Source organism: Peromyscus californicus, unplaced genomic scaffold (genome assembly GCF_007827085.1).
Source record: "Peromyscus californicus insignis strain IS unplaced genomic scaffold, ASM782708v3 Scaffold_4__1_contigs__length_199733344, whole genome shotgun sequence".
Lineage (NCBI taxonomy): Eukaryota > Metazoa > Chordata > Mammalia > Rodentia > Cricetidae > Peromyscus > Peromyscus californicus.
The window spans coordinates 45,878,694-45,903,514 of NW_026294562.1; the positions used below are offsets into that span (position 1 = coordinate 45,878,694).

Below are 24,821 nucleotides of genomic sequence, written 5' to 3' on the forward strand. Positions count from 1 at the left end.
CTCAGGACCATTGGTGCATTGATCCACAAGGGTTGAGGGAGCAGAATCGGGGAACAGGGTTGGGATGACTGTGGGTGTCGGTGAATCAGCTCAGCTTTATTACAGTGTATAGGGAATATATAGGGTCAGGAAGCCTGGGGACAAAACCTAATTTGTATTAAGAGACACACTCCTATCATAAGTCCAGGTTAGTGGCAGCAGGGTCCTATAGCAAAGCTCCTAGTACAAGTCTTAGTTACTGTAAGTGCAGTCAGGGAGACTTCTAGCAGGAAATAATGTCATAGGTAATGCTAGAGATAAATCTGGTATCAAGACTTAGAGACAGCTTTCAGATAAGGTCAGTCCGCCTGGTCTAGGGACATTCTCCAGATAAGGGCAGGTAGAGAGCAGGAAGTTTCACTGGGGAAGGAGTCCCATGTCACTGAGCTTTGGAGAAAGCTGCCAGGCCATGATAGATAAAACCTCTGACCAGAAAGGCATTATAGGTTCCAGGCTGATATGATCAGGCCAGTTCATGGTTATCAGAAACATGGGACTTGAAAAGGTTGAAGAGCTTGAAAATGCTTGAAAAGCATTGCCTTCTCATTTCAACATCCTACTTCCTCATGGTAAAGACAGCTGCTGCAGCTCCAATTATGAGGACCATATCCTTCCCTAGAAGGGAGGAATCACGTCCTATTAAGGAAGCAATGCAGAAATTACCTATATTGACTCCATTGACATCTTAATGCCTGTAACTTGACAGCAAGGAAAACTTTGAAATTTAGTCTTTAACTAGGTGTGCCTAGATGAAATTTTTAATATTGAAGGAGGAAGAAGTAATGGATGTCTGTGTAACATCTACTCTCCCTCTGCCACTTTTAATGCTAAAAGATAAAGATCATGGTCAGAGTGTCTGTTCACATTCCTGCATCAAGAAAATCTGATACCCCAGGCAACATGATGCAAACAATAACTGGTTCCTTTGGAATATCAATTTGTCATCCAGTGTCAGTCAATAAGGAATTTTCATCCATATAAATGAAGAATTAGTCATGAATTTGTTTCCTCTATTAACATGATGCCTTAACTCATCATGCTCACTCTAGTTTTAGAAGTCAAAATATCCTTTCTCTTATGCAATACTAGAAACACCAAATGGCAACATATTGTTCCATTTTGTGAGTATTTATGGAGTTCAGCCACTATACAAAGCACTGAAGATCTACTGGTAATAAAAGGCCCCTTCATCCAGAGAAGTTTGAATGTAGCAGGGAAGTTGGGTGGTAAATAGAGACTACACCAGAATGCTTCTGCTTTTTTAATGTAAAAGATCCCTTAAAGGATATTCTGGGAGACTTAATTTGAATGAGGGTGACTCAATGAAGGCTTTCAGGAGGAAGAGATATTTAAGATGCATTCTGATGGGTGCCAGTTAGCTGGACTAGTAAGAAAGAGATTTGTGGGCCGATGGATTGGCATTGCAGAACCTGGTGTTCTGGGAGAGGAGGAAGGATTTAAAAGTTCCAACAGAGGTTCTGAAGCCAAAGCTAAGTCACCCTGGAGATAATGGCAGAACAGGGTGGGGTGGGGCCTCAGAGGAGAGAGAGAAGGTCTCAAGGACTAAGTGCAGGTTTCAGGTCTGTGCCCATGGGCAGCAAGGAGACAGAGAAAGGTCTGCAGCAGGACAGCAGACTCACTTATGTCTCTAAAGGCAGGGTAAAGAGCGAACTCCAGGCTGGGGTGGAGATAGCACAGAGACCAGCGGTGGAGGAGAGCAGCCAAGGACAGCAGCAAGGGCACAGCAGAGATTAGCTTCTTATGAAGATGCTGGTGAGATGTTTGTTGGCTGTGGGGACAGAAACAAGAATGTGACTAAGACCAGGACTCTGAAGTCAAGCCATGTGGGTTCAAATCCCAGCTCTGCCAGCAGCATTGAGCCTGGTCCCAGAGCCTCAGTTTCCTCATAGGTGGAAGGGATAGCAATAATAGTGGCATCTCAGACATGCATGGGGAGGAATGGATGGTTCCATTCATTTAAGGGGCCTGGAATAATGGCTGCATAAACTTTATAGCTTTATCAGCTGGCCCTGGTATCACTGTTAGTTATTATAGAAAAATGGACTCTGGTTTGAACAAGTTATTTCAGAATAATGCAACAGAATTTGGGAAATTTCTCAACTATGATTCCAATCACATATCAAAGTTTTACCACATACAGCCACTAGGGAAAATATCTATGGAAACATAGGAAATACATTTCCCAAATCTCATCTTATTCCTGGGGGCTTGGGCTCAATTAAACATAAATATGTATCTAAAATGAGCAATTATCAAGATATTGGACATGGAAAATACCTGGAATTTTCTAATTGTCCTTTCTTCAAGGCCCAGCCCAGGTATGCATTCTTTTATAAATCTATTAATCTAGATCATCTCAGAATCCAGAAATCTTCAGCTTCTGGAAGGAATTCTTCACATCTCTCAGGTGGGATTCCATACAAGCCAGTTTAGAGAAGGAAACCTATGTACACACTGAAGTAGTGCTCAGGCTCAGCTCTGGGGGAGGACTGGGACCTCCAGGATCCGCAGTGTCCTCCCTATAGTTCAGGGTCTCATGGGAAGCTTTTCCTAGACTCATCCATTGCCTGGCCGGGACTCCCCCACAGTTGTCTGGACACCAGAGACTGGATAGTACGTGTTGGAACATGAACATGTGGTTTCTCCTATTCTAGAGTCTTCTTTATATCCTGTACTATTCCACAAAGCAACTATTTAAGGTCCTACGAGATAAGACCACTTGAGATAGATCTCAGGGGGCTGATGGCACAACACATAGGCCTCTTTTCTAACCTAATTTCAGCAACAAGAAAGATCTAATCGAATCAAATACTGTGTCAATAGCCAGAGCGGTTTCACTGTTTATATATTAGTACTGTCTGGTTAAAGAAAACCAAATAATAATAATAATAATAATAATAATAATAATAATAATAATAATAACTCATCTTGAGCCCTTTATCTGTACAAAATGCTGTTTTTGTGTTTGAGGCGCCTGTGCATTTATGTGACCTTCCTATGATGCTGTTTGCTTCCCTGAAAAGCTATTCTCAAAGCAAGAGCATGACTTAGCATCAATGCTGCCACAGAAACCAAGAAATTCAGCATGAAGATGGAGACTTCAGTGAAAGAGTAGGCTGGAAACAGGGCTACTCACTCGGGCTCCTCTTCCAACGCACTAGAGGCCACCCAGTCCTTTGCCATCTCCCCACTCCTCCAGATCCTCCCCCACCAAACCATATGAGGAAGTTTTGCAGACTGTATTAAGGACGTAAGCTTTTCGGGTTTTTCCATCAGTTGAAGACTGACACATTTGTGAACAACAGAAACAGATGCTGCAGAAACACGCGTCTCAGGTGGTGGTTGTCTAGCCTGCTCTGTGTACGCAGCCCCGCTTGGGCAGTTTGGGTGGCACTCTCTCACTTCTGTCAAGATATGATGATGTGCCTACAAATACTTTATCACCCTTGTTTATTTGATTTCGGTTAGTAGTACAATTATCTTACATTCCCAGTTCCACAGTCACTGGGAAACAAATACAAAAGCCCGAGAGGTGAGTTCCTCAAGGTCTTACGCAAGACAGGCTTCAGAGAACACTGCTATGGATGCATCTGAATCACATGATGGTGATTAACATGGCAATACAGAAGAGGCCTTTCAAGTAAACAAATCTTACCTTTTCCTCACATTCATTAAAAATCATACAAAATATTACAATTTACCAGTCACTGGATTTTGAGAAAAGCAGGATTTATATGCCAGGAATCTCACCCCTTGCCTAGAAATAACCAACCAAAACTCCATGGAAGTGGATTTTCAAAGAGAAGATAGATGATAGACAGATAGATAGATAGATAGATAGATAGATAGATAGATAGATAGATAGATAGATAGGAGTTCATTCTAGAATGTGCTTCATGGCAGCATTAAGTCCTTTCTAGGAAAAAAATTATTATTTAGTGTCTATGAGCTACAAAAGCCATGGTAGATTATGAGAATACAATTTTTGGGACATACATCAAAATGCAAGTACCCACATAAATGTGAGTGCCTCAATGAAACAAAGATACAAACTATACATGTGCTTGCTCTTTCTTTTTGGTCATTGTCTGGCAGCTGGACAAACATAAAAAAGAGCCCCATATATTGCCTATCTCATGGAGTGCAGTGGCACAGACCCATAATCCTGACTTGGGAGGCAGAGTCAAGAAGATTTTGAGTTTGAGGACAGCCTGGACAATGTAGCAAAATCTCTGTCACAGAAAACAAAATGTCCCACTTGGATTCTGAAGTCCCTTTATCAAGAAGATGAAGGGGAAACCCCGTGGTCCTTGGATAAGTCAGTCCCTGGTGCCTGGGATGGCTATAGAAAGGTTGGCTTTGGAATTCCAGTGACCGTCGGAGGCTGCTCAGTTCATGAGCTCCAGACTGAAGACTTCAAAGAAGCTTAAGCAAGTGTCGGGATCACCCAGAGGGCTTACTAATAAATGGATTGCTGGCTCCCCTCCCAAGTTGATTCAAAGATCCACAATGCAAACTGCAGGTTGGCACTTCCACCAAGGACTCAGAAAGGACTAATGCTGGCACTGCCAGTCCTGGGGAGTCACAGGTTGAGAATGGCTGGTAGAAAACATGTCAATAGAGCTGGTAAGACTATGAGATCACATTTCATCTTACAGGTGAAGGAGGGCTCTAGGTTCAGAGAAAATGTCTTATTTGTGGTCATAAGCTAATACTCAGTTTCTTTTCCTGAACACAAAATAAATGAAAGTCTCTAGGGCTTAAACCGATGGTTCATCTCACAGTTCTGTACCCTCAGAAGACACAGAGTAATGTCTGTCGGTCATAGATGGGCTAGCTGTGTGACATTGATCCCATAAGTTTATAGTGGAGCTAAAAAAATTCCTGTCATTGATGTCTATCATACTCTAGCTAGTTGAGATGTCTTTAGGCCCACTGCTGCTATCCATAATATTCAGGGTACTGGCATACCATACAGATTCACTGTGCAGCTGTACCATACAGTCCACTGTGCAGCAGGCTAGACCATCCAATTTCGGTAAGTACCTAAGAATGCTTCTCAGAAGGTTTGGCACCATTTGGTAACAGATGGCTGCATTGCTGGTGCACAGCGGGTTACTTTTCTCTATGAAGGAACACCAGCAGCAGAAGGAACAAGCTGTTGGCCCTCCTGCCCCAGCAGGATGGGAACCAGAGAGGCTGTGGGTTCAGGATGCATTTATTTGCTCCCAGAGCCCCAGCTTCTTCAGGAAAACAAAATAAGACAGTTTCCATTAAGAAGCAGAGGGTCGTGAACTAGCCAAATTCTTTCCCTGGCCCTAATCCTCAGTTTCTAGTCTTAGGATTTCCCATTCCTCTTTGCTGTTTATTGCCTCTCCTCCCCAAATTCCAAGAATATTGTTTAGTCCCCTTCATATTGATCCTTTTAAAAAATCAACTCCCTAACTCTTAGGAACATACTGGAAGGGAAATGGTAACAAAGAGGTTTGGTTCCTCTGGGCCCTGAAACCTCTGGCTATCCATAACTGAATGGATGTCAACTTAACCTCACCCAAAAATCTGTGAGCAGGTATCTATTTGTGGGGAAAAACACATAAGAAATTAGTTTCCATGATAGCAATCTCCCTCAACAACGTTTTAAATATACTTTTCCCCCCTTTGGTTTGAAACACGGTTTCTCTTCATGTCCCTGGCTATCCTGGAATTCGCTCTGTAGACCAGGGTAGATTCAAACTCACAGAGATCTACCTGCCTCTGCCTCCCAAGTGCTGGGATTAAATATACTTTTTCTGTATTTTGGAACCTGCTTGTCCATTCCATCCTTAAAGTTGCTTCTGTTTCACTATTATTAACAGTAAGTGCTAGCAGGGACCATGGCCATAGGCCAGTGCCTCTTGTGTTCACAATCTAGAAAACATCAACCTGGGATGCTATTCTTTGATACTTTTCACTTTTCTTTATAAAAAAATTATTCAGGAAAAAAATACTGAAAACAAGACCAATTTATTAGATATGTGGTCTAGTGGTATTACCTAGCAACAAGATTTTTTCAGTTATGAAGATTTGATTTTTTTTTTCGGTCTGCAAAATAGCATCCCAGCTTGGGTTTCTATTGCTGTGATAAACATCATGACCAAAAGCAACTTGGGGAGGAAAGGGTTTATTTCATCTTATGCTCCCAGGTAATAATCTAACACTTAGTGAAGTCAGAGCAGGAACTCAAGCAGGACAGGAACCTGTAGACAGGAACTGATGCAGAGGCCACCAAGGAATGCTGCTTCCTGGCTTGTTCTCGTGACTTGCTCAGCCTGCTTTCTCATTCAATCCAGGACCACCTGCCCAGGGGTGGCACTGTACAGTAAGCTGGGCCCTCCCACATTGATCATTAATCAAAGCAATACCCAATAGACCAATGCCTATAGACCAATAATACAGAGGCATTTTTTTTTCAATTAAGATTCCTTCTTCCAAGATATGTCTAGGTTTGAGTCAAGTTGACAAACACCAACCAGCACAATGGGCACACCAACAAGTATTCCTTGAAACTGTTTGATAAGTTTTAGCGCAATGACCTGTACCAGTTCCAGTGTGTGAAGAATTATTACAGCTTCAGAATTATTACAGATTCAGAAACTAGACAGGATGGCCCTGGTCTCAGGAATTTGTAGTCTGGTTAGCAGGGGGAGGAACCACCCCTCTGTTTCAAGATAAAAACTGCAAAGCAACTGAACTGGGTAACGGAATCAAGCAAGGAGCTCAGGCTACAAAGGCTGCTGACCAGGACAGGCCCTTCTGTGGGATGAACTTTGAGCAGAGATGTGAAGATAAAAAGGAAACAGTCAAGGCACCAGAGTGGGGGTGGGAACAGAAAAGAATGTTCCAGGCAGAAAAAGAAGCAAGCTCAGAGACTCAGAGGCATACAACAACAAAAATTAGGATGTTCAAAACCAGAAGGCTGCTGAATGTTGGCCTGAGGGTGGTGAGCCAGGGAAAGAAAAGACAATGCTATTTGCATTCTGAGAGGAATTGGGAATGTATCCCAGTTTTAAGACACTGGATCACGTCGATGTAAAATGATCTAAGTTTAAGATGGACCATGAAAGGCAAATAGGGACAGCGGGACTCAGGAGACAGTGCAGAGACCCAGGAGGACTGTGACAGCCTGGCTCGGCCTCAGAAATTTGGGGAAGAACTTTAGTGCCAGAGACAGGGCTGGCAATGTCTTGTGAGAGTTTCCTGGGATAACAGGATGCGTGTGTGACATGTTTATATCCCCATAAAATAAACACAATAAAAAAGGAACAGCAGAAATGATTGCAGCACTATTAGCTATGCCTTCAGATCTGAAGACATCTGCTTCCTCTCCGTTCTATGTTTCCGTTGTCCAAAGGTTTCTATCAGATTTTTCTTTCGGTTTGCCTTTACCGACCCACTTAGAGAAGACTTCCCTTTTCCTTTATGACAGTCTCACGTCTTTGTTTTGGACCTTTGTCATTTTGGGTTGAACAGCGTCTGAGTACCCACTTTTGGTGGCAGGAGGGGAATTCCAGAAAAGGCAGAAGATACTCAGGTATCTTCCTATGGTAGAAGCCCAAGACTAGCACACTGTTGTTCAACCAGAGAAAGTTTTATTTTGTTTTGTTGGAAAGAGGGTCTCATTGTGTAGCCACAGCTGGCCTAGAATTCATGTTGACAAGGATGGGCTTGGGCTCACAGAGATCTGCCTGCATCTGTCTCCCAAGTGCTTGGAGTAACAGCGTGTGCCATCAGGTCTGGGCAACCAGCACTAGAAGTCAATAGCACTGACTGTGAGACAGGTGCTAAATGTCATAAAAATAATGACTCATTCTGTTGAATTATTCATAATACCATCCACCTAGTATGCTTACTAGTCCCACTTAATGGATGAGGAAATTAGATTAATTCAAGGATGCATACAGCTCATCAGTGAAAGAACCTAGATGTTAAACCCAGCCAGGCTGACTCCAAAAACATGTCCTAATCATCAAGCCTACCCCTGGCACTCTAGTGGTTAGGTCCAATCAGATGGCCTGTAGTTTTGAAAGTGATGCAAGGATGCAACAACGGTCACAGGTGATGTGCAGAGCTGCTGGGGAGGGTAAGTGTCCAGTGCGTCACCAGCGAAAGCTGCAGGTCTTGTGTAGCATCACCAGGGTGTTAGTGGCAGGTCGGGCTGATGCCAGGACTCACTGTGTCAAGCCTTGCTTGGAGCCTGTCACTTTGCTGAGTCTGCTGCCCAGTTTTCATCAACTCCCAGATTTCGGCTTTCCTCTTAATATATTCTTCTCTGATGACATGATTTGCAGCTAAGAACCCTGGTCAGCACAGTGAGTTTACACACCAGCATGCAGCCAACCACTAGATGAGAGTAAGGGCCCCAGCAGAGGCCTTTGCGTCTTCTTCTGCCCTCAGAGTCCTCAGATTCCCACAGCACGCTTCTCTCCTCTGACAGCGTGCACAGTCAAGGCTACCTGACTCATAGGAAGTCCTGCCTCAGAGCACCCACACTGATGACAGCCATGTCTGGAGTGAATATCCCTTGCCAGAACTAAGGGTTCCAGAGGGCACCCAGTGCCTTCAGCTCCCACAGAGGAAGGAAGCCAACCCAGAGGACTCTGCCACTCAGGAAAGATGGTGTTGGCTGAGAAAGGTCATCTACACCAACCATCCCGGCCAGTGCCTTTTGCCAATCTTCATTTTTTTCAAGTCTGGGTTTAATTCTGAGAAGCTGAATTCCAGTCTCACCTCCAGAGCACAGTATCTTTGCTACAGTGGTTCCTGGAATCCCTCTTTTCCTTCTTGCCCACCCCACTGCACATCACAGAGGGGAATTCTTATAATAGTTTTTCCTTTGTGATTCAGGAGGTATCGGTACAGATAAAGCAAACTGTTGTATAGATTAGGAAGCATCTTTTAAAACTGGGGTGTGTCTGTCTGTCTGTTGTACACCATGGTGCCCACAAGGATATTGGAAGATAACAGCAGCTATTGCCCCTCACCCTGACCCTTGTTTGAGGCAGAGTCTCTTGGTCACTGCTGCATGAGCCAGGCTGTTTGGCTTCGAAGCTTTTACAGCTTCTCCTGTCTCTGCCATCCTACAGGAGAGCTGGGATTACAGACACATGCACTGCCATGCCTGCCTTTATATGGGTCTGGGGATTCAAACTCAGGGCCTCGTGCTTGCACACCTCATACATACACAGCTTCTCCCACTGAGCCTTCTCCCCAGTCAGGACAGTATATTTTAAGTAAGGGGGTTGAGAGTAAGAGACTTTTTTGTTGCTTTCTGCCAAACTCCACTGGTGGTCCTTCCTATTTTGTATCTGCTCACAGGTTAAGACTCATGAAAGCCTCAAAAATTTTTATCTCCTATGGAGTGGCTTAAAAACGTTTACTCTTCAGGACTTTGGTATTGAAATTGATAGACTAATGAACATGATTGTTTTGTCTCAAATCCTTGAGCACCTAACAGTAAGGTGAGGTTTTCCACTAGCAGTGATCAAGGTCCTCTTGGACGTGCCTAGTGGCTAATAGAACCGACACAAGTTGGTCCTAGAACATCTTGTTATGCCAGGGAGAACATAATCAAGAAAATCACGGTGGCATGTTGCAATGCCACAGGGCCGGCTTGGAAGGGACCTCGGTACACAGATCTTGTACACCTTGAGAACCACATGAGCCCACACTATAATAAATAAATGAACAAAGACAGAAGTAAGTAAAAAGAAGCAACAGGAAGGCTTTTTAGCAGCACGCCAAGTGTCTACCAGTGAGCACAGAGAGACACCTGGAGATGGAAGATAATTTTGAAGCCATCATATCATATAATTGATCAGCCAGGAATAAAAAAAAATGACTAGTAAACTGAAGATATTTTGGTAATTTGGCATGTAGCTCAGAGATAGAGAACTTGCCTAACATGTGGAAGGCCTGGAAAAAAATGTTACTGAGAAGGACATTTTGAGAAGGAACAGTGTGATTCAAGGGGTAAGAAAGCAGCCTCTTGACCAGGTAATCAAAGTTAAAGTCATCAGTGAGAAGCAAATGGCCTCCAGGTACCTCAGATGTAAGTCCCTCCGAAAGTAGCAACACCTCTTGGTGTTCCAGCCAAGAATGGCTAGCCGGACTATCGTCCTGAGAGAATCAGACAAAGCCTAAATGAGGGATGCTTGGTTTGAAGAGGCGTGAGAGAGATGTGTTCCTGAAAAATTCAATATCGTGAGAGCCTATAAAATGTTCTCGTTAAAGAGACAAAAAGACATGAGAATCAAATGTGATATCTAAGCTGACATCCAGCCCCGGGTTTGGGATGAGGCAATGCCACTTGGGACATTCCTGGGCTGACTGACAACTCTAGGGTACAAGAAATAGACTGCACACAAATGTCCTGCCATGGTTAAACAAATGGACGGTGCCTGTGGAAGATCTTTTCCTGGTTTAGGAAAAATACATGGATGTGGTTAGAGGTAAAGGCTACAGTGCATATAACACACTCTCAAAATTTTCCAAAACGTGGAGGAAATAAACGAATAAGAACAAAAAGAGGTACAAGTTACATAGCAAGTGAATTAGGAAAAGAATATACCTGAATAGTGCACGAATTTAGTGTGTGTGTGTGTGTGTGTGTGTGTGTGTGTGTGTGTGTGTGTGTGGTGTGTATACACGTGTTGGTGCAGGGGCACTCACATGCAGATGCCAGAGGAATGTCAAATATCTCCCCCAGCATTCTCCCCTTTATTTTTGAGGCAGGGTCTCCCAGTGAACCTGACCCACTGTTTTGGCTAGGCTGTCAGGCCAGTGAGCTCTCAGGATCCTCCTGTCTTTGCCCCCCAACACTGAGGTTCTCAGTGCATTCAGCCATGCCTAACTTTTATGTGGGTACTGGGGATTTGAACTCAGATCTTCTTGCTTACACAGTAAGTGTTCTTACCCACTAATGCATCTCCATAGGCCCCTTAAATTCTTATTCTTGTGTTTTTTCATACATTTAAAGATGTTTTCATATAAAAAGTTAAAATAAATGATTTGGGGGAGGACAATAACTACAAAGGGACATGGAAAACTTTTAGGGATGGGGAGAATGTTCTAGATCATGCTTATGCCTGTGTTTATACAATTCTCATGCTTACCATCTGTACACTTAGAACTGGTAGTTTTCACGGCATGTAAAATACCTCAAAAGAATTTGCTTGGAAAGTACAATGGGAAAAGTCAAAAGGCTGTCTGGACAGACAGACAGAAAGAAGAGAGGTGCCTGTCCTTGCCCCTTAAGAAGTCTCCAGGGACGGCTGCGTTATGGACGGAAGCAGGTCATCTATCTGGTGGGAGGGGCTCATTTATTGCAGGTACAGAGACAACCACAATCTTCTGAAGCACACTTTGGCCAAAAACTATTAATCATCTTCGTATTAACACCTATTTTATAGTGAGCACAATACTCTGATGCAGACTTAAAGCACAAAAGCTCAATAAAATCCTGTCCAAAGGGTCCTACTTATCATCCCAGATCCTGAGAATACCATCAACTGTCCTCACCAATCTCCCTTGATAGCCAGAGAGTTTGTGCTGCTCTCTCCCTGGCATGTGGACCATCCGAGCCCTAACTTGTGAACAGTCTGTCAGCACCGTCCTACGGCCCATGAATCATTAAGCCCCTCCCAAGTGACCCCTGCTCTTTCCCACTCTGCCTGGGCTGCCATCTCCAGGTTGCGATTACGCTTTTGTGACAGTCTTTCCATCCAGTTCCTTGAGAAAGGGTTCCTTGCACTGAGTGCCAGCCCTGGCACTCTGGAGAAATCTGTCAGACTAGACTAAGATTAGGAAATAGGGAGTGTTTGCCGCTTTGTTTCTTTTCTTTTTCAGGGAGCTCTATTGCCTTTCACAGAGGAAGCGCCATGAAGCGTCTCTAGTGCTCTCCTACCCAGAAACGCCACAGTTAGTTTTAAGGGGAGATTTTGTTTTATTTGATCCAATAAAGCTTGTTTGGACCCAGCTTTCTGTTATTTAGTGTAATTAGGAAATACTGTGGGATGTCTTTCTGTACGCTGTGAATATGTGTTGCTCTGATTGGTTGATAAAATAAAATGCTAATTGGTCAGTAGCCAGACAGGAAGTATAGGCAGGGCAAGCAGACAATGAGAATTCTGGGAAGAGGAAGGGCTGAGTCAGGAGTTGCCAGCCAGACATAGAGGAAGCAAGATGACAAGTCAGAACTGAGAAAAGGTACCAAGCCATGTGGCTAAACATAGATAAGAATTATGGGTTAATTTAAGTATAAGAACCAGTCAGTATTAAGCCTGAGCTAAGGGCCAGGCAGTTATAATTAATAAAAGCTTCTGAGTGATTATTTTATAAGCAGGCCACAGGACTGCAGGGGCCTGTCAGGACTCGAGAAACTTTCAGCTACAAGAAAAAATGACCAAAATCAATTTACAGTCTAGGAAACCCTGTAAGAAGTGAAAAGCGCCAGGCGGGTGGTGGCACACGCCTTTAATCCCAGCACTTGGGAGGCAGAGCCAGGCGAATTTCTATGAGTTCGAGTCCAGCCTGGTCTACAAAGTGAGATCCAGGACAGGTTCCAAAGTTACATAGAGAAACCCTGTCTCGAAAAAACCAAAACCAAAACAAAACAAGACAACCCCCCCCCCCACAAAAAAAAAAAAAAGAAAAGAAATGAAAAGCCAAATATCCCTGTTAAAATACTACTTGGAAATTTTAAACGAACTGCTATGCAGCCAGTGACTGGTCAGCTAACATGCGAAATGACACCTCCCTGATGCTTGAAAAAATACCAAAAGATGGGTCAACAAGGGCTCACTGCGCACAGTTTGCCTGCAGAGATGAAAGAATCACACTCACAGGCAAGCAATGGCAGAGCCAGGGTTTGGAACCAGCAGTCTAGACTACATTTCAACTCCTACAGTGTTGTTAGGGCAGGATAGACAGACTTGGAGACTTCAGGGAACACGGGAGAGAAAGAAGCTTCTCACCCTGTGGCCTAGCTTGTATTTCTACTGGCCAAGATTCAAGGCCATCAACACAACTGATAACATCAGAATTTCCTACAGAGACAGTGCTGGCCTTCCTAATGACATCTCAGACAAGGATGCTAAAATAACAACAGGCCATGCTTACTTAGGGCTGGGGCCAGCATGTTCAAGCCCAGCCAGGCCTTGCATTTTAACTGTATCAGGACTCCTTTCTCGTCCCTAAATCCAAACAGTGAACCTTATAAAACCATCCTCATTAACAAAAAGAATTTTTTCTTTATTTGTGAATGTAATTTAATTTTAAGACAGGGTCTCAGTAGCCCATTCTAGCATCTAACTTACTACAGAGTTTCGAATATTGATTCTTCTGCCTCTACCGCCACATGGGACTATAGGTGTAAGCCACAGGTCCCCCAGCTAGGAAATCCTTTAAGATAAGAGAAATAAACCAACTCATATTTTTCTCCTTCATGTTTAAACTTTGCTTAAACCTTGTTATAAATGGCCCGTGTTTGAGTTGTACAGTGTCTTTTTTTTTTTTTAAAGACTTGTGGTGGTAGTTACTGTTACTGTCAATTTGACAGGATCTGGGATATCTTTGAGGAATTATTTAGATTAGGTTAGTCTCTGGACATGCCTATGAGGAGTTGAATAGACCTTAAGGAGGGTGGTACCATTCTCTGTGCTGGGGTCTTGGACTGCATACGAGGAATGAAGCTGACTGAGCACAGGTGGTCATCCCTCTGTTTCATGACTGTGGATGCAATGTGACCGGCTGCCTCATGCTCCTGTCACCAGAACCTGCCCATCACAATGGAACTGTGAGCCAAACAAACCCTTCCTTCCTGAAGTCACTGTTGTCAGGGTGTTTTATCACAGCAATAAGAAGTGACTGTGACCTCTTCTTCCTTCCGAACTTCAATCTGAAGCATGTATTATCCCGTGTTTCTACTTATAAACCCGTTAATGTAGCTTCACTCTGACTTGTCCCAAAGTGTTTTTCTGTGCTGTAGGCAAGGATAGCTTTACCTGAGTGAAGAGGACTAAGAAGAGAATTCACAGGCAATGGCAGCTGAGGTAGGATGTGTCTTCCCGCCACTGTTGACGTTATGGGCTGAATAATACCCTCCTGTCAACATGTATCTGTTGAAGTCTCAACCACCAATACTTTAGAGAATAACTGTTTTTGGAAATAAGGTCTTTAAAGAGATGATTAATATAAAACAAGGCCTTTAAAGCCCAATCTAAGGGGACTAAACTCCCTGTGGGAGGATAAGAAAACATCAGGAATGAACACACAAGGCTGAAAGGCCACAGGAGGACACGGCAAGGTCCTGTCTACAAGCCGAAGTAAAAAGCATCAAGATTAAACAAACCTCAGTCTGTGGACTCCAGCTTCCAGCCTCAGAGAAAATCAATTCCCATTGCCTAAGCCTCCCAACCTGTAGTATTTTATTATGGTGGCTCTGCCAGAAGAATATAATTGATTTAAGTTAAGTACCACTTCCCCTTCCTTCCATAAAGTTCTAAGATGAAGTCTATGTCCAAGTTTAGCAGTCAGGGTGACTGGAAAAACTCAACTTAATTACTAAGCAACACTTCACCAAGCACTAAAATCAAAGGAAGACAATTCCTTCATTTAATTGCCATTGTCTGGAAATGAAGTTTTCTACACAATACTACCTATCAATGGGGTGTTTGATTATTTATTTTATTTTTTTCACCAAAATTTATTGCCATGTAATCCATGTTCATTCTATAAAGATTAGAAAATATAGAACAGAAAAATCCCTCCCTCATTGTTTTAGCTAGTTTTATGTGATTTTTTGTCAACTTGATACAAGCTAGAGTCATCTGAGAGGCGGGAGCCTCAACTAAGAAAATGCTTCCATAAGATCAGGCTGCAGGCAAGCCTGAAGAGCATTTTCTTAATTAGTGATTGATAGGGAAGGGCCAAGCCCTTTACAGGTGGTGCCACCCCTGAGCTGGTGGTCCTGGGTTCTATAAGAAAGCAGGCCGAGCAAGCCATGATGAGCAAGCCAGTAAGCAGCACCCTTCATGGCCTCTGCATAGCTCCTGCCTCCAGGTTCCTGCTCTTTTTGGGTTTCTGTCCTGACTTCCTTCAATGATGAACTGTGATGTGGAAGTGTAAGCCAAACAAATCCTTTCCTTCCCAAGTTGCTTTGGTCATGGTGTTTCACCAGAGCAACAGTAACCCTAAAACACAATCATTTAGGCAGAGAGCCATTGTCTTGGGATCTGCCTTCCATGTTTGTGCCCACATGAAGGGTCCATGTTCTGTTTGGGTGAAATGGAGTGACCATGTCATGCCTATAGACCTTCTCATCTCCATGTGGTGCTGGAGTAGAAAAAATCTCCTGGTCAAGAGAATAGACTTTTCAGCCTGAATGGAGACCTAACATTCCAATTGGGCTGGGTAGTTCTCTTGGCCCAGGGACTACCCCCTAAGAAAGCAGGTTCACCTTAAACCATACTAAAGAGATAGGTGGGGTAATTAGTCCTTTGATGAGATACCATACTTTTTCTTCCCAGAATCCCTATGTAGCTTGTAAGTCAGTTCACTTTTTGATTACTCAGAAGAGCATAACTTTTATTTCTCATTTTGAAGCATGCTTTCCTCAACTATGTGAGCTTTTTTTCTCAATAGTGTGGGCTTCTTTATTGTTGCCAGAGCAGCAGTTCTCAACCTGTGGGTCACAACTCCTCTGGGGGTCTAACAGCCCTTTCACAAGGGTCGCTTAAGACCATTGGAAAACACAGATATTTACATGATGATTCATTACAGTAGCAAAATGATAGCTATGAAGTAGCAACAAAAATAATTTATGATGGGGGGCGGGTTACCACACATGAGGTACTGTATTCAAGGGTCGCTGCATTAGGAGGGTTGAGAACCACTGCTCCAAGGCCTCCCCTCCCTCCATGTGGCGGCTTGTCTGCCATGGGCTGACCTCCATCTCAACTGAATCAGAACTGTCTGTTTCTCCTTCTTTCCTCCATTCTCCTCCTCCAGGCAGCTGCTGAGGTTTACAATTTGTCTGCCCTGGGTTTCCCACCCCTCCACTCCTCTCATTCCTCCCCCTCCTTTCCTTCCCCTCCCTCCTCCTTTCCTTCTTTAATAAAATCATCCTTGAACTTGTTTGAGGCCTTTCTTCCCCCTGAGACAGGTTTTTTTGTTTTTTGTTTTTTGTTTTTTGTTTTTGTGTGTGTGTGTGTGTGTGTGTGTATGTGTGTGTGTGTGTGTGTTTGTGTGTGTAGCTCTGACTGTCCTGGAACTCTCTCTGTAGACCACGCTGGCCTTGAATTCAGAGATCCGCCTGACCATGCCTCCCAAGTGCTGGGATTAAAGGCATGTGCCACCACCACCCGCTTTGAGTCCATTCTTAAAGAGGGGAACCCCAATTTTCCCTGGATCAGTGGTGTCCAGCCAGATGCTCAGCATGTGCCCAATCAGAAATGGGCACTCTGGGACTCAGGCTACAGGTAGTAGCCAGCTGCTGAGTGCTGCTCTGCCCTTGCAGATATGGTTATCTCCCAGGACACTTTCTTGCAGTAATTGCAAGGAAGTCCCAGAAATGCTTATGCAGTCTGCTGGCCCTGGAATGCTGCAACTGTCCCGTGGCCCTAGGCTTCAGTATTGGCTCTCAGCAAGCATGAGGATGGCCTGTGGGCTGCTCTCCAAAGTAGGAACCTGAAGGGAGGCCCTCTGTTCCCCAGGAGGAGCATCATGAGAAGGTGGCCACAGGCCATTATCAGACTGTAGTCACCTGAAGATAAGTCACAGAAACCTTGGCACACAGAAGAACATGCCAATGGGAAGGAAGCCCTGTAAGCTACCCCAGGCTGTGCTAGGCTGTGGCTACCCTGGCAAGCTTTTGCACCAACTCTCACTCCACAGGAAACTTCTTCTCTAGGTGAGAGCATTTCTACTCAGTAAGGTAGCCCTGGTGTCTCACTTGACAGCCAAGGTGGCCTCTGATAAAGGGGACTTGGGATCTGTGTCCAGTTCTCTGTATTCACAACTACCCACTTTCAGCCACCAAGTGCCCTAAGATCCACACTGTGTCTGTTGACCTCATCTTCTCAGGTCACTGCTTCTGCCACTGCCACCAGCATCCTCTCCATGAGTGGCCTGGGAGGATGTGCCTTAACATGTGGCTCACCCTGTAGGAGGCTGAGGACCACCCTGGGTGCACCTCCTGGATGTAGGGTGGAGTATGGGTCAGTGTGTGGGCCTGGGAGTACTATCTTCACATTTCACATCCTGAGAACAAGGTCTATCAATACAGCTAATATTTAACATGACTCTATACTGCCATTCCACTGGGAAGCTACAGGGCCAGACCTGTTCTGTCTCCAGACAGGACCATTTTGCAGGATCATAGGAGTGAGTGTATAGCAGTAAACAGCCTGAGCTTAGAGCAAGCCAGAGCCACAAGACCATGCACCCTAGCTAAAGGCAGGTGGTGTGAGAAGCGGGGAGCTAAAGGAAACGCAGCAAAGCTCCTCAGTACCCTGGTGACTCAGGGCAGCAGAGTGGGCCCCCATCTGGGGACAATCCTCACAAGGCTGCTGAAGAGACAACAGTGATGATGGGGGCCTGTGAAAGAGCTTGACCAGGCCTAGGTGTCTTGCTGGGACCAGGATCCCAAACAGAGGTAGGAAGGAGTGTTGAGGTCTCAAGGGTAGAGCCCCTTGTCAGCACCCACGTTTTACTCTGAGGATCCCGACATCAGCAAACCACCCCAACTCTGCCCAGCTCAGGGTCCAAGCTGAGGGGCACAGGCTCGTCCTGCCAGGAAGGAGGAAGGCCAGTAGTGCTTCTGATTGAGAAGTGAAGTCACAAAACGGGGTCAGGCCACAGAGGCCACAGTCTATAAAGCACTCAATTTGTTCCTACTAGTGACTCCTCTTCCCCTAGGTTTACAGCCTCAAGACCAGCAAAGGTGGCACCCAGCCTCAGGATGGGATTCAAGGCTGCTGGCATCTCTACCCACAAGGACATCCCCGGAAGCTCACAGCACACACTGCCCTGCTCAGAGCTGGTGGCTGCTTTCCAGCGGTAGCTGATGGGCCAGCATGGAGCTAGCTTTCTCAAGGAGCTGAGGCTGCTATCTCTGGGCTGAGTTCACTGAGCTCCACTGAGCTGGCCTTACGGGTCACCCTGTCTGCAGCCACAGCTCTCACAGAAGTTTCTATTTCTCCTTAGGCAAAATGGCCTTTGGCTCTGCATCTGTCTTGAAGAACGCCACACTCCTTTGGTCTAGCTCCAGCCTCTGCCTCAAGGCACTGGGAGGTTTCATCTGTGCTCTGGCAAGGGTGTCAGTACGGAGGAATATCCATTCCTTTCCCATTCCAGTCACAGAGGCCTGTAGAATGGTGAGCTCGCAGGCACATGACTTAGAGGCACACAAGTCCAAGGTCCACCTCCCCGTTGGTGTACAGGACACACATTGCCATCACTTCTCCAGCAGTATTTTGCCCAATTAGAAGGACTTCCTTTCTACTAAATTCAGCTGTATCCTTTATTTTCTTCGTCTCCTCCTGCTGAGAAGCGTTCAGCCAACATCTTGCAACCACCAGCTATAACCAGACAACTTGTGCCCCTCAGTACTGGATAGTGACCTAGACTTTTACTAAGCATAGTCAGGACTCTGCTACCCTACAGCACACTTCAGAAACACCCTCACCCTGGCTGCAGACACAGGCATCATTGTGATAGCCCACGGCTTCTGGGAACACACTCCACACAAGATCTCAAAGTCCTGTTTATGAAGTGGAGCTTTAATATCTGAGAGACGTGATCAGCGAATGATCTAGTCCAGCTACTCTAGTAACTAGTGAAGTTTCCACTCTGTGATTTCAGACAACATGGCACATACCCTTCCCTGACTGCCGAATCTTTTAGTCACAGGACTATGGCTTAACCCTCTTAAGATAGAAAGAACTTAGATTTTTAAGCCCATCAAAGCTCTGGTAGCTCCATGGGATTTGGAACTGTACCTTGAATGGGAAAATTGTCACCATAATGATTGATAGTCCCATCTGGGAGAAGGGAGCACAAAGTACTTCAAGGGGTCAGGAGAAGTGGAACAAGGGCTAGAACAGCCTGAGGCTTTGTTACCTGGATTAAATGTGACCTTTAAGGCAAACAATGTGCCCTCGGGCATTCCTTCTCTACTTTGTGTGTCTAAGTGTGTCAAATACGCCCATTAGCAATATGTTATGGCTCAGCTTACTGCATAATTAGCCTTACAAGGAGCCAGCATATGCCCAGCTCTTGGTATAGGCCTAACAGTACTTCACACATCGACACAAATCTAAATATTTCAAAATGAACTAGAGTTTAGTCTACCCTTGACAAGGAAAAGTGTGCATCTTAAGTTGAAGGAAGGTGTAATTGATTAACTGAGTATCAAACTACAAACTGTGACAGTACTCCACTTGACCAACCAAGCTTGATGACAGCCTGCAGAGTTCAGCTCGAGTTCCTGGGCCAGCCCAGTTCTGGTAAGCAGCCCTGGCTCTGGGGGTGTACAGAGGCCCTTCCTTCCCACCCACACCCCATAATCTGCCCCCCTTAGGAACCTCTTAGGGATACCCGTGGACCCGAGGCCACAGTCCCAAGCTCCTTCCCAGCCTGAGCAAACAGCCTCCCTATGGGTATTCCCCCTGAATCAGATCTCTCTCCCTCACTGGCCAAGACCCCAACAGTAAGCTAGGAGTCCTTTAGGCAGGGAATTTCCTCTGGCCTTAGAGGAGAGGCAGGTGTGTGGAATCTGGGTGGTCAGCCTTTTGGACTTACAGGTCCGAGGAAAACCAGGGGAGGCCCTTTAAACGCAGGAGTAGGGGTTACATAGCAGACAGTTGGCTCCTTTGCCCGGGTCTGAAGGCAGAGCAGACTAAAAGGCCTCTCTCTCCAGGTCGACTCTGTCTTTCCTTCATAGGTCATGAAATGTGACTGCTCAAAGATAATTAAATACACAGTAAGAGAGGGCTTGCTCCTGAAAAGATGGAGGGAACAAGTTGAAATACTTGCAGCTATTCAGGGAGGAACTGGTAAAAGAAAAAAAAAAGGTCAGTATTCACCAGTGGATGGACTGAAGGACATTCTGTAGATCAGAAGAAATTAATCCTTGCCTTGGGGGAATGAATCGCACCTTAAACTCTTTTCTTTTTGTTTTTGAAACACTTCTGCAGAGACCTTCTAAAAGCCTGCCGAGGCACCGATAGAGGTAGCCGGGCCAGCTAAGTAGAACCAAGGTGGGCCAAGGAGGTCACAGAAGGTATTGGTAGTAGGTATTAGCAGTAGGGGCTTCACTTGCATGGCTCACCCCTTATCAGCTTTCTCTTTTCTCAAGTTTGTTTCTAGACTTTCCTTTGTCAGTTCTTACTGTGAGGACAGAGCCTTCCCATATAACCTTAGCTGGGGGTAAAAAGTAGGCTGCGTACGGCACCTGCGGTCAGAATCCATGGAGAACAGAGCCTAAACTGTGGGCCAGGCAGCCCCCTAACGCCCGCCAACATCCAGGTTGGGGTTCTGCAGCAACTGAGGTTGCTGGGAGCCCAAGGGCGGAGGGGTCAGTGCCGGGGAAAACAGACAAGAGCCCAAGAGCTGAGCCCGGCCCTGCTCTGAAATACTGGGAGTCGGGGGTCGAACATAACCCAGCCCCAGGTGAAAAAGACCCGCGCCTAAGCCTGGAGGCCTCAGCATCTGTGAGCCGCGGGACGGGACGGGAGGAAACGACAGCACGCCACCGGGCTTCCTCGGCTGGACGGGAAGGAGCCCGGACGCTAACATCCGAACTGCCCGCCGGATAAACGCAGCCACTCACCCAGCAACAGCAGCTTGAGCTCACGGCGCGCGTCCTTCTTGTCGCGGCGAAGCTGCCGTTCGATCTCCGCGCTGATGCGCTGCGACTCTTTCTCCTCCGCAGACAGACAGCAGCAGCCGGCCATGGTTTGCCACTCCGACGGGGCGACAGGGACCCCACGCTCACCGCCCAGCCGCGCGGATGATCCGCGCCAGGCGCAGGGTTTGGAGAGAAAACACCTGAACCGACTATGGTTTGGAGTAAGAGGCTCGGAGCTCCTGGGCTTAACCTTTCTCGAAGGCAGTTCCCGCCCGAGGGCTACTGTGGTCCTGGATCAGGCACCCAGCCCCTCACTCTTGTGGGAAAGAAGAGCAAGCTGGGCTGTGTGAGCGGCGCCGTCTCCAGAAGATGCGCGCCCCCGGGCACTGTAGCTGGGCACCCAAGTAGGCAACGCAGACCGCGAATCAAAAGTTGGGGTGTCGGTGCCGCTGGGAGAGTAGTCTCTCCGAGTCTAGGGGTGTCGCAGGCTAGCAGCAGACGTGGCGTGGCTTGCAGACAACGGACCAGCGAGTCTCTGCCTGCAAAGTCCTGAAAACCTCTGCAGTTACTGTAGACTCTCTCCGAATGGAAGGTTCCTCCAGCACTGACGCTCTAAGAGGCAGGAGGAGGCGGGGCGTCTCGAACCTACAGTCCTGGAGTCTGCAGGAGTTGCCCCTAGGCCTACCCCAACCTGATGGTGCCTGGGGACAAAGGAGAACGACGGACCTGCGAAGAGGCTAGGGTGCGGAGCAGCCTCACACCTGCCTCCTTGGCCGAGGCGCCCCTAGTGCAGGCAGGGCCACTTGCCAAGCTTGCTGTAACCAGCAGGCGCCGGCTGCCAGACCCTTCCCGCTGCCAGATCCGGGTTCCGACAGGTGAGGGAGTTTCGCCAACTCCCAGCCTCGGTGCCAGGGGTGGAGGCGCACTAGCGGACCGAGCCAGGCGTCTGCAGCCAGGACACACACTGCGTGCTAGCAGCTAGGCTCTGGCCTCCCCTCCCATCAGAGGCTGAGCCTTGCCCACCAGCCTCTCCACTGCTCACACTTGAGGTTCCTAGACTGACTCCCTCCGCTTCCCGGATGCCCCAGCCCAGCCTGGGCTTGGAACAAGCCCTGGGTCAGCTCGAAGCTTGCCTGTCTAGTGCAGACCAGCCAGATGGCTCTGCTAGGAACAGCAGCCGCCTCTGGGGTCGGGTAAAAGAGCAGAGGGCTAGTTAACGCCTCCCAGCCGGTCCTACCTCCCGGCGCCGGATGGGGGGCCGGGGACTGGAGGGTGAGGGTGGAAAAACGTCTGGCTGCTTTGCATTTGGTGATGGAAAAGACTGCTGCTTTGTAGAAAGAGTTGGCACCTTCCCGACACACCTGGCGGTTCCCTACTCAGCCCTGCAACCAGACTGCCGCCTTAGGACAGCTCCTGGAACGCCGTGTGTAAAATCTAAACGCACCCTCGACAACTCAAATGGAAAGACACAAAGCAAGTTGCACTCGCTGTTTTAGTCTGTGCAGATTTTAAGGTGCAAAGCGAGAGCAGAACAAGGGATCTTGCGGACCACAGCAAAAGAATCTTCTTTCCCTTCTATTCAAGTCGGTGTACGACGTGTGCACACTTACGGAATCCGACGCCAATGCTTCCTCCGTAAAGAGCAATTGAAGCAGGAGTGGGCAGTGTGGTCGTTATATAAGAACTTGGCAGCTAATGCTATCTGCCTGCAAAGTCTTGTTTACTTTACAGTTTAAGAAGTGCGGACTAATCAGGCTTTAAAACACCCTAGGATTTTCGTTTCCTCCCGGGCATAAATTGACAGCAACAGTGACCCCTGTAGGAAAATGTCTGGATTTTCCCTCAGCTATCTGTCACGCATTTTCCCTTTAGCTCCTACAGACTGTTTTACACCAAGAACTCCACCACCTGACTCCTCAAACTAAAGCCTCGATCACAGTTTCTAGTCCTTCATAGATACTGAGACCAGAGCAAACCTGAATCCCAAGTTAATTGGAATAACTCAGGTTACTAGCCTTCAAAAAACAGACCATGGCCGACCATCCCTGGTAAACTTGGTGGTACCTGCCAAAAGTTCTCAGTCTTCCCATCCACTTTGATCAAAGCTGTAATCCTCCCATAGAATGTGGCCCCTGAGAAGCCCCACAGCTTTGGCAAAGGTTTGTAGCTTCAGATAACAATAAAAACTCAAAGACGAAAATGTCAACAACAGAGACTAGACCAAATTAACCACGTCTTATCCACATAGGACAATATTATGTAGGCACTAAGATAATCTGTGAGTAACATTATGTCAGAATAACAAACACCCTGTGATGTTTTGGTGAATGACAGACTGCATGTGTCATGCTGGTCCCACAATCTCCCTCAGGCCTGGGGATGCAGCTCAGTGGTAAAGCACTGGCCTCCTGTATATTTAACATCCAGCACAGAAAAGGAAAATCACATCACCAGAAGATAGTATGACTGTCCTAGCCTGTATAAGAACACTCCACAACATCCATGTACTAATGAAACTGATTAGCCACGTAGTCCTTAAACTGTATTCCTATCTATCATTCATGCCATACGGCCTTGAAATAACAAACTGAGGAGAATCCTCAAAATACGTTCAGCAGAAAAGACAAGGCACAAATACGTAAGCAGTAAAATATAAGTGGTATGGTGAGAATATATACCTGCAATTTTAAGAGCCTAAAGTACATATAGCAGAAAGGTTAGTTGCTCTGAGCCGAAACTGACTGCCTGATCATCTAACACAAGTAACTCTAATTATCTGATAGAGTGACTTGTGGCCCTTCCCATCATATTTAGATTGCACTTTCCTTAACTGTAAACAGAGCAAGGGACTAGAATCCATTCAAAGGACTCACCCAGTTCTAACATTCAATTGTTTCTTTGATGAGAAAAAAACATTAAGGGGCTGGAGAGCTGACTCAGCAGTTAAGAGCATTGGCTGCCCTCCTAGAGGACCCTGGTTCAATTCCCAGCACCCACATGGTGGCTCACAACCATCTGTAACTCCAGTTCCAGGGAATCCAACACCCTCTTCTTTCTTCTGCATGTGCTACACAAATGTGGTGCACAGACATACATGTAGGCAAAACATTCATACATATAAAATTAAAAATTAAAAACTAATTTTAAAAAGGAAGTAAAGTAAACTTTAAGTTATTATTGAGCATCATAAGCTCCCGAGAACTATACAATGGGATAACACAAGCCAATTAGTTTCCTATTTATGTACTTGTTTCTCTTTTCCTTATCATCTGTAAGATCTAGGGCATAAGATCAGAATAATTTTATATCATGATTTTTGAAACATCTTTCCAGGAAAGGCTAGCTTTGAAGAAAGCGCTTACTAACGGAGAATGCTTTTCCTAATCATTCCCAATCTGCTGTAGCGCCACCTGATTCCTCATAGACTCCAGCTGGGCTGCTTCTGCCTGCCAAGTACTGGCCTCTTCAGGTCAGATAGCTTCAAGTCTGGGATTTTCAGAGTCCAGGCCAGGTTGATCCAGGCACTGAGGATTCCGGTGACAAGAAGTACTGAGCCGTGGTCTACCAGAAAAGTGAAAGCCCCCGCACTCCTCTTTCCGGGAGAAGCATCACGCCATGGCAGTGTCTCCCTTGTCTGCCATGCTAATGGAATCTCAGACAAATGTCCTGTTGTCATCTACAGGCCTTGGTGCACTCTGTCCCCCTTTACGGGAATGCCATCTCTTACCTCAGGCAAAGTTAGGACATTTCCTTTCCAAACGCATCTCTTCTGAGAAGCAGTCTCCACTCCTTCATGAGACGCAAGGCCCACAGCTGCCTGTGCTCATCCCATCCCTCCCTAGCACACCTGTCTATCTAATTCCTGGTACTCACAGGA

General features: G+C 46.1%; 1 protein-coding gene across 1 annotated transcript in view; it reads right to left on the minus strand.

The window, feature by feature from the left end:
- The window catches only part of Gna14 (G protein subunit alpha 14), a 165,305-nt gene extending 142,831 nt beyond the window's left edge, over nt 1-22,474 (minus strand). Inside the window, exon 1 of the mRNA XM_052713825.1 lies at nt 20,927-22,474. Coding sequence (XP_052569785.1) covers nt 20,927-21,050 — 124 coding nt within the window. The 5' untranslated portion in view covers nt 21,051-22,474. The remainder of the gene's footprint in view (nt 1-20,926) is intronic.
- Nucleotides 22,475-24,821: the final 2,347 nt, after the last annotated feature.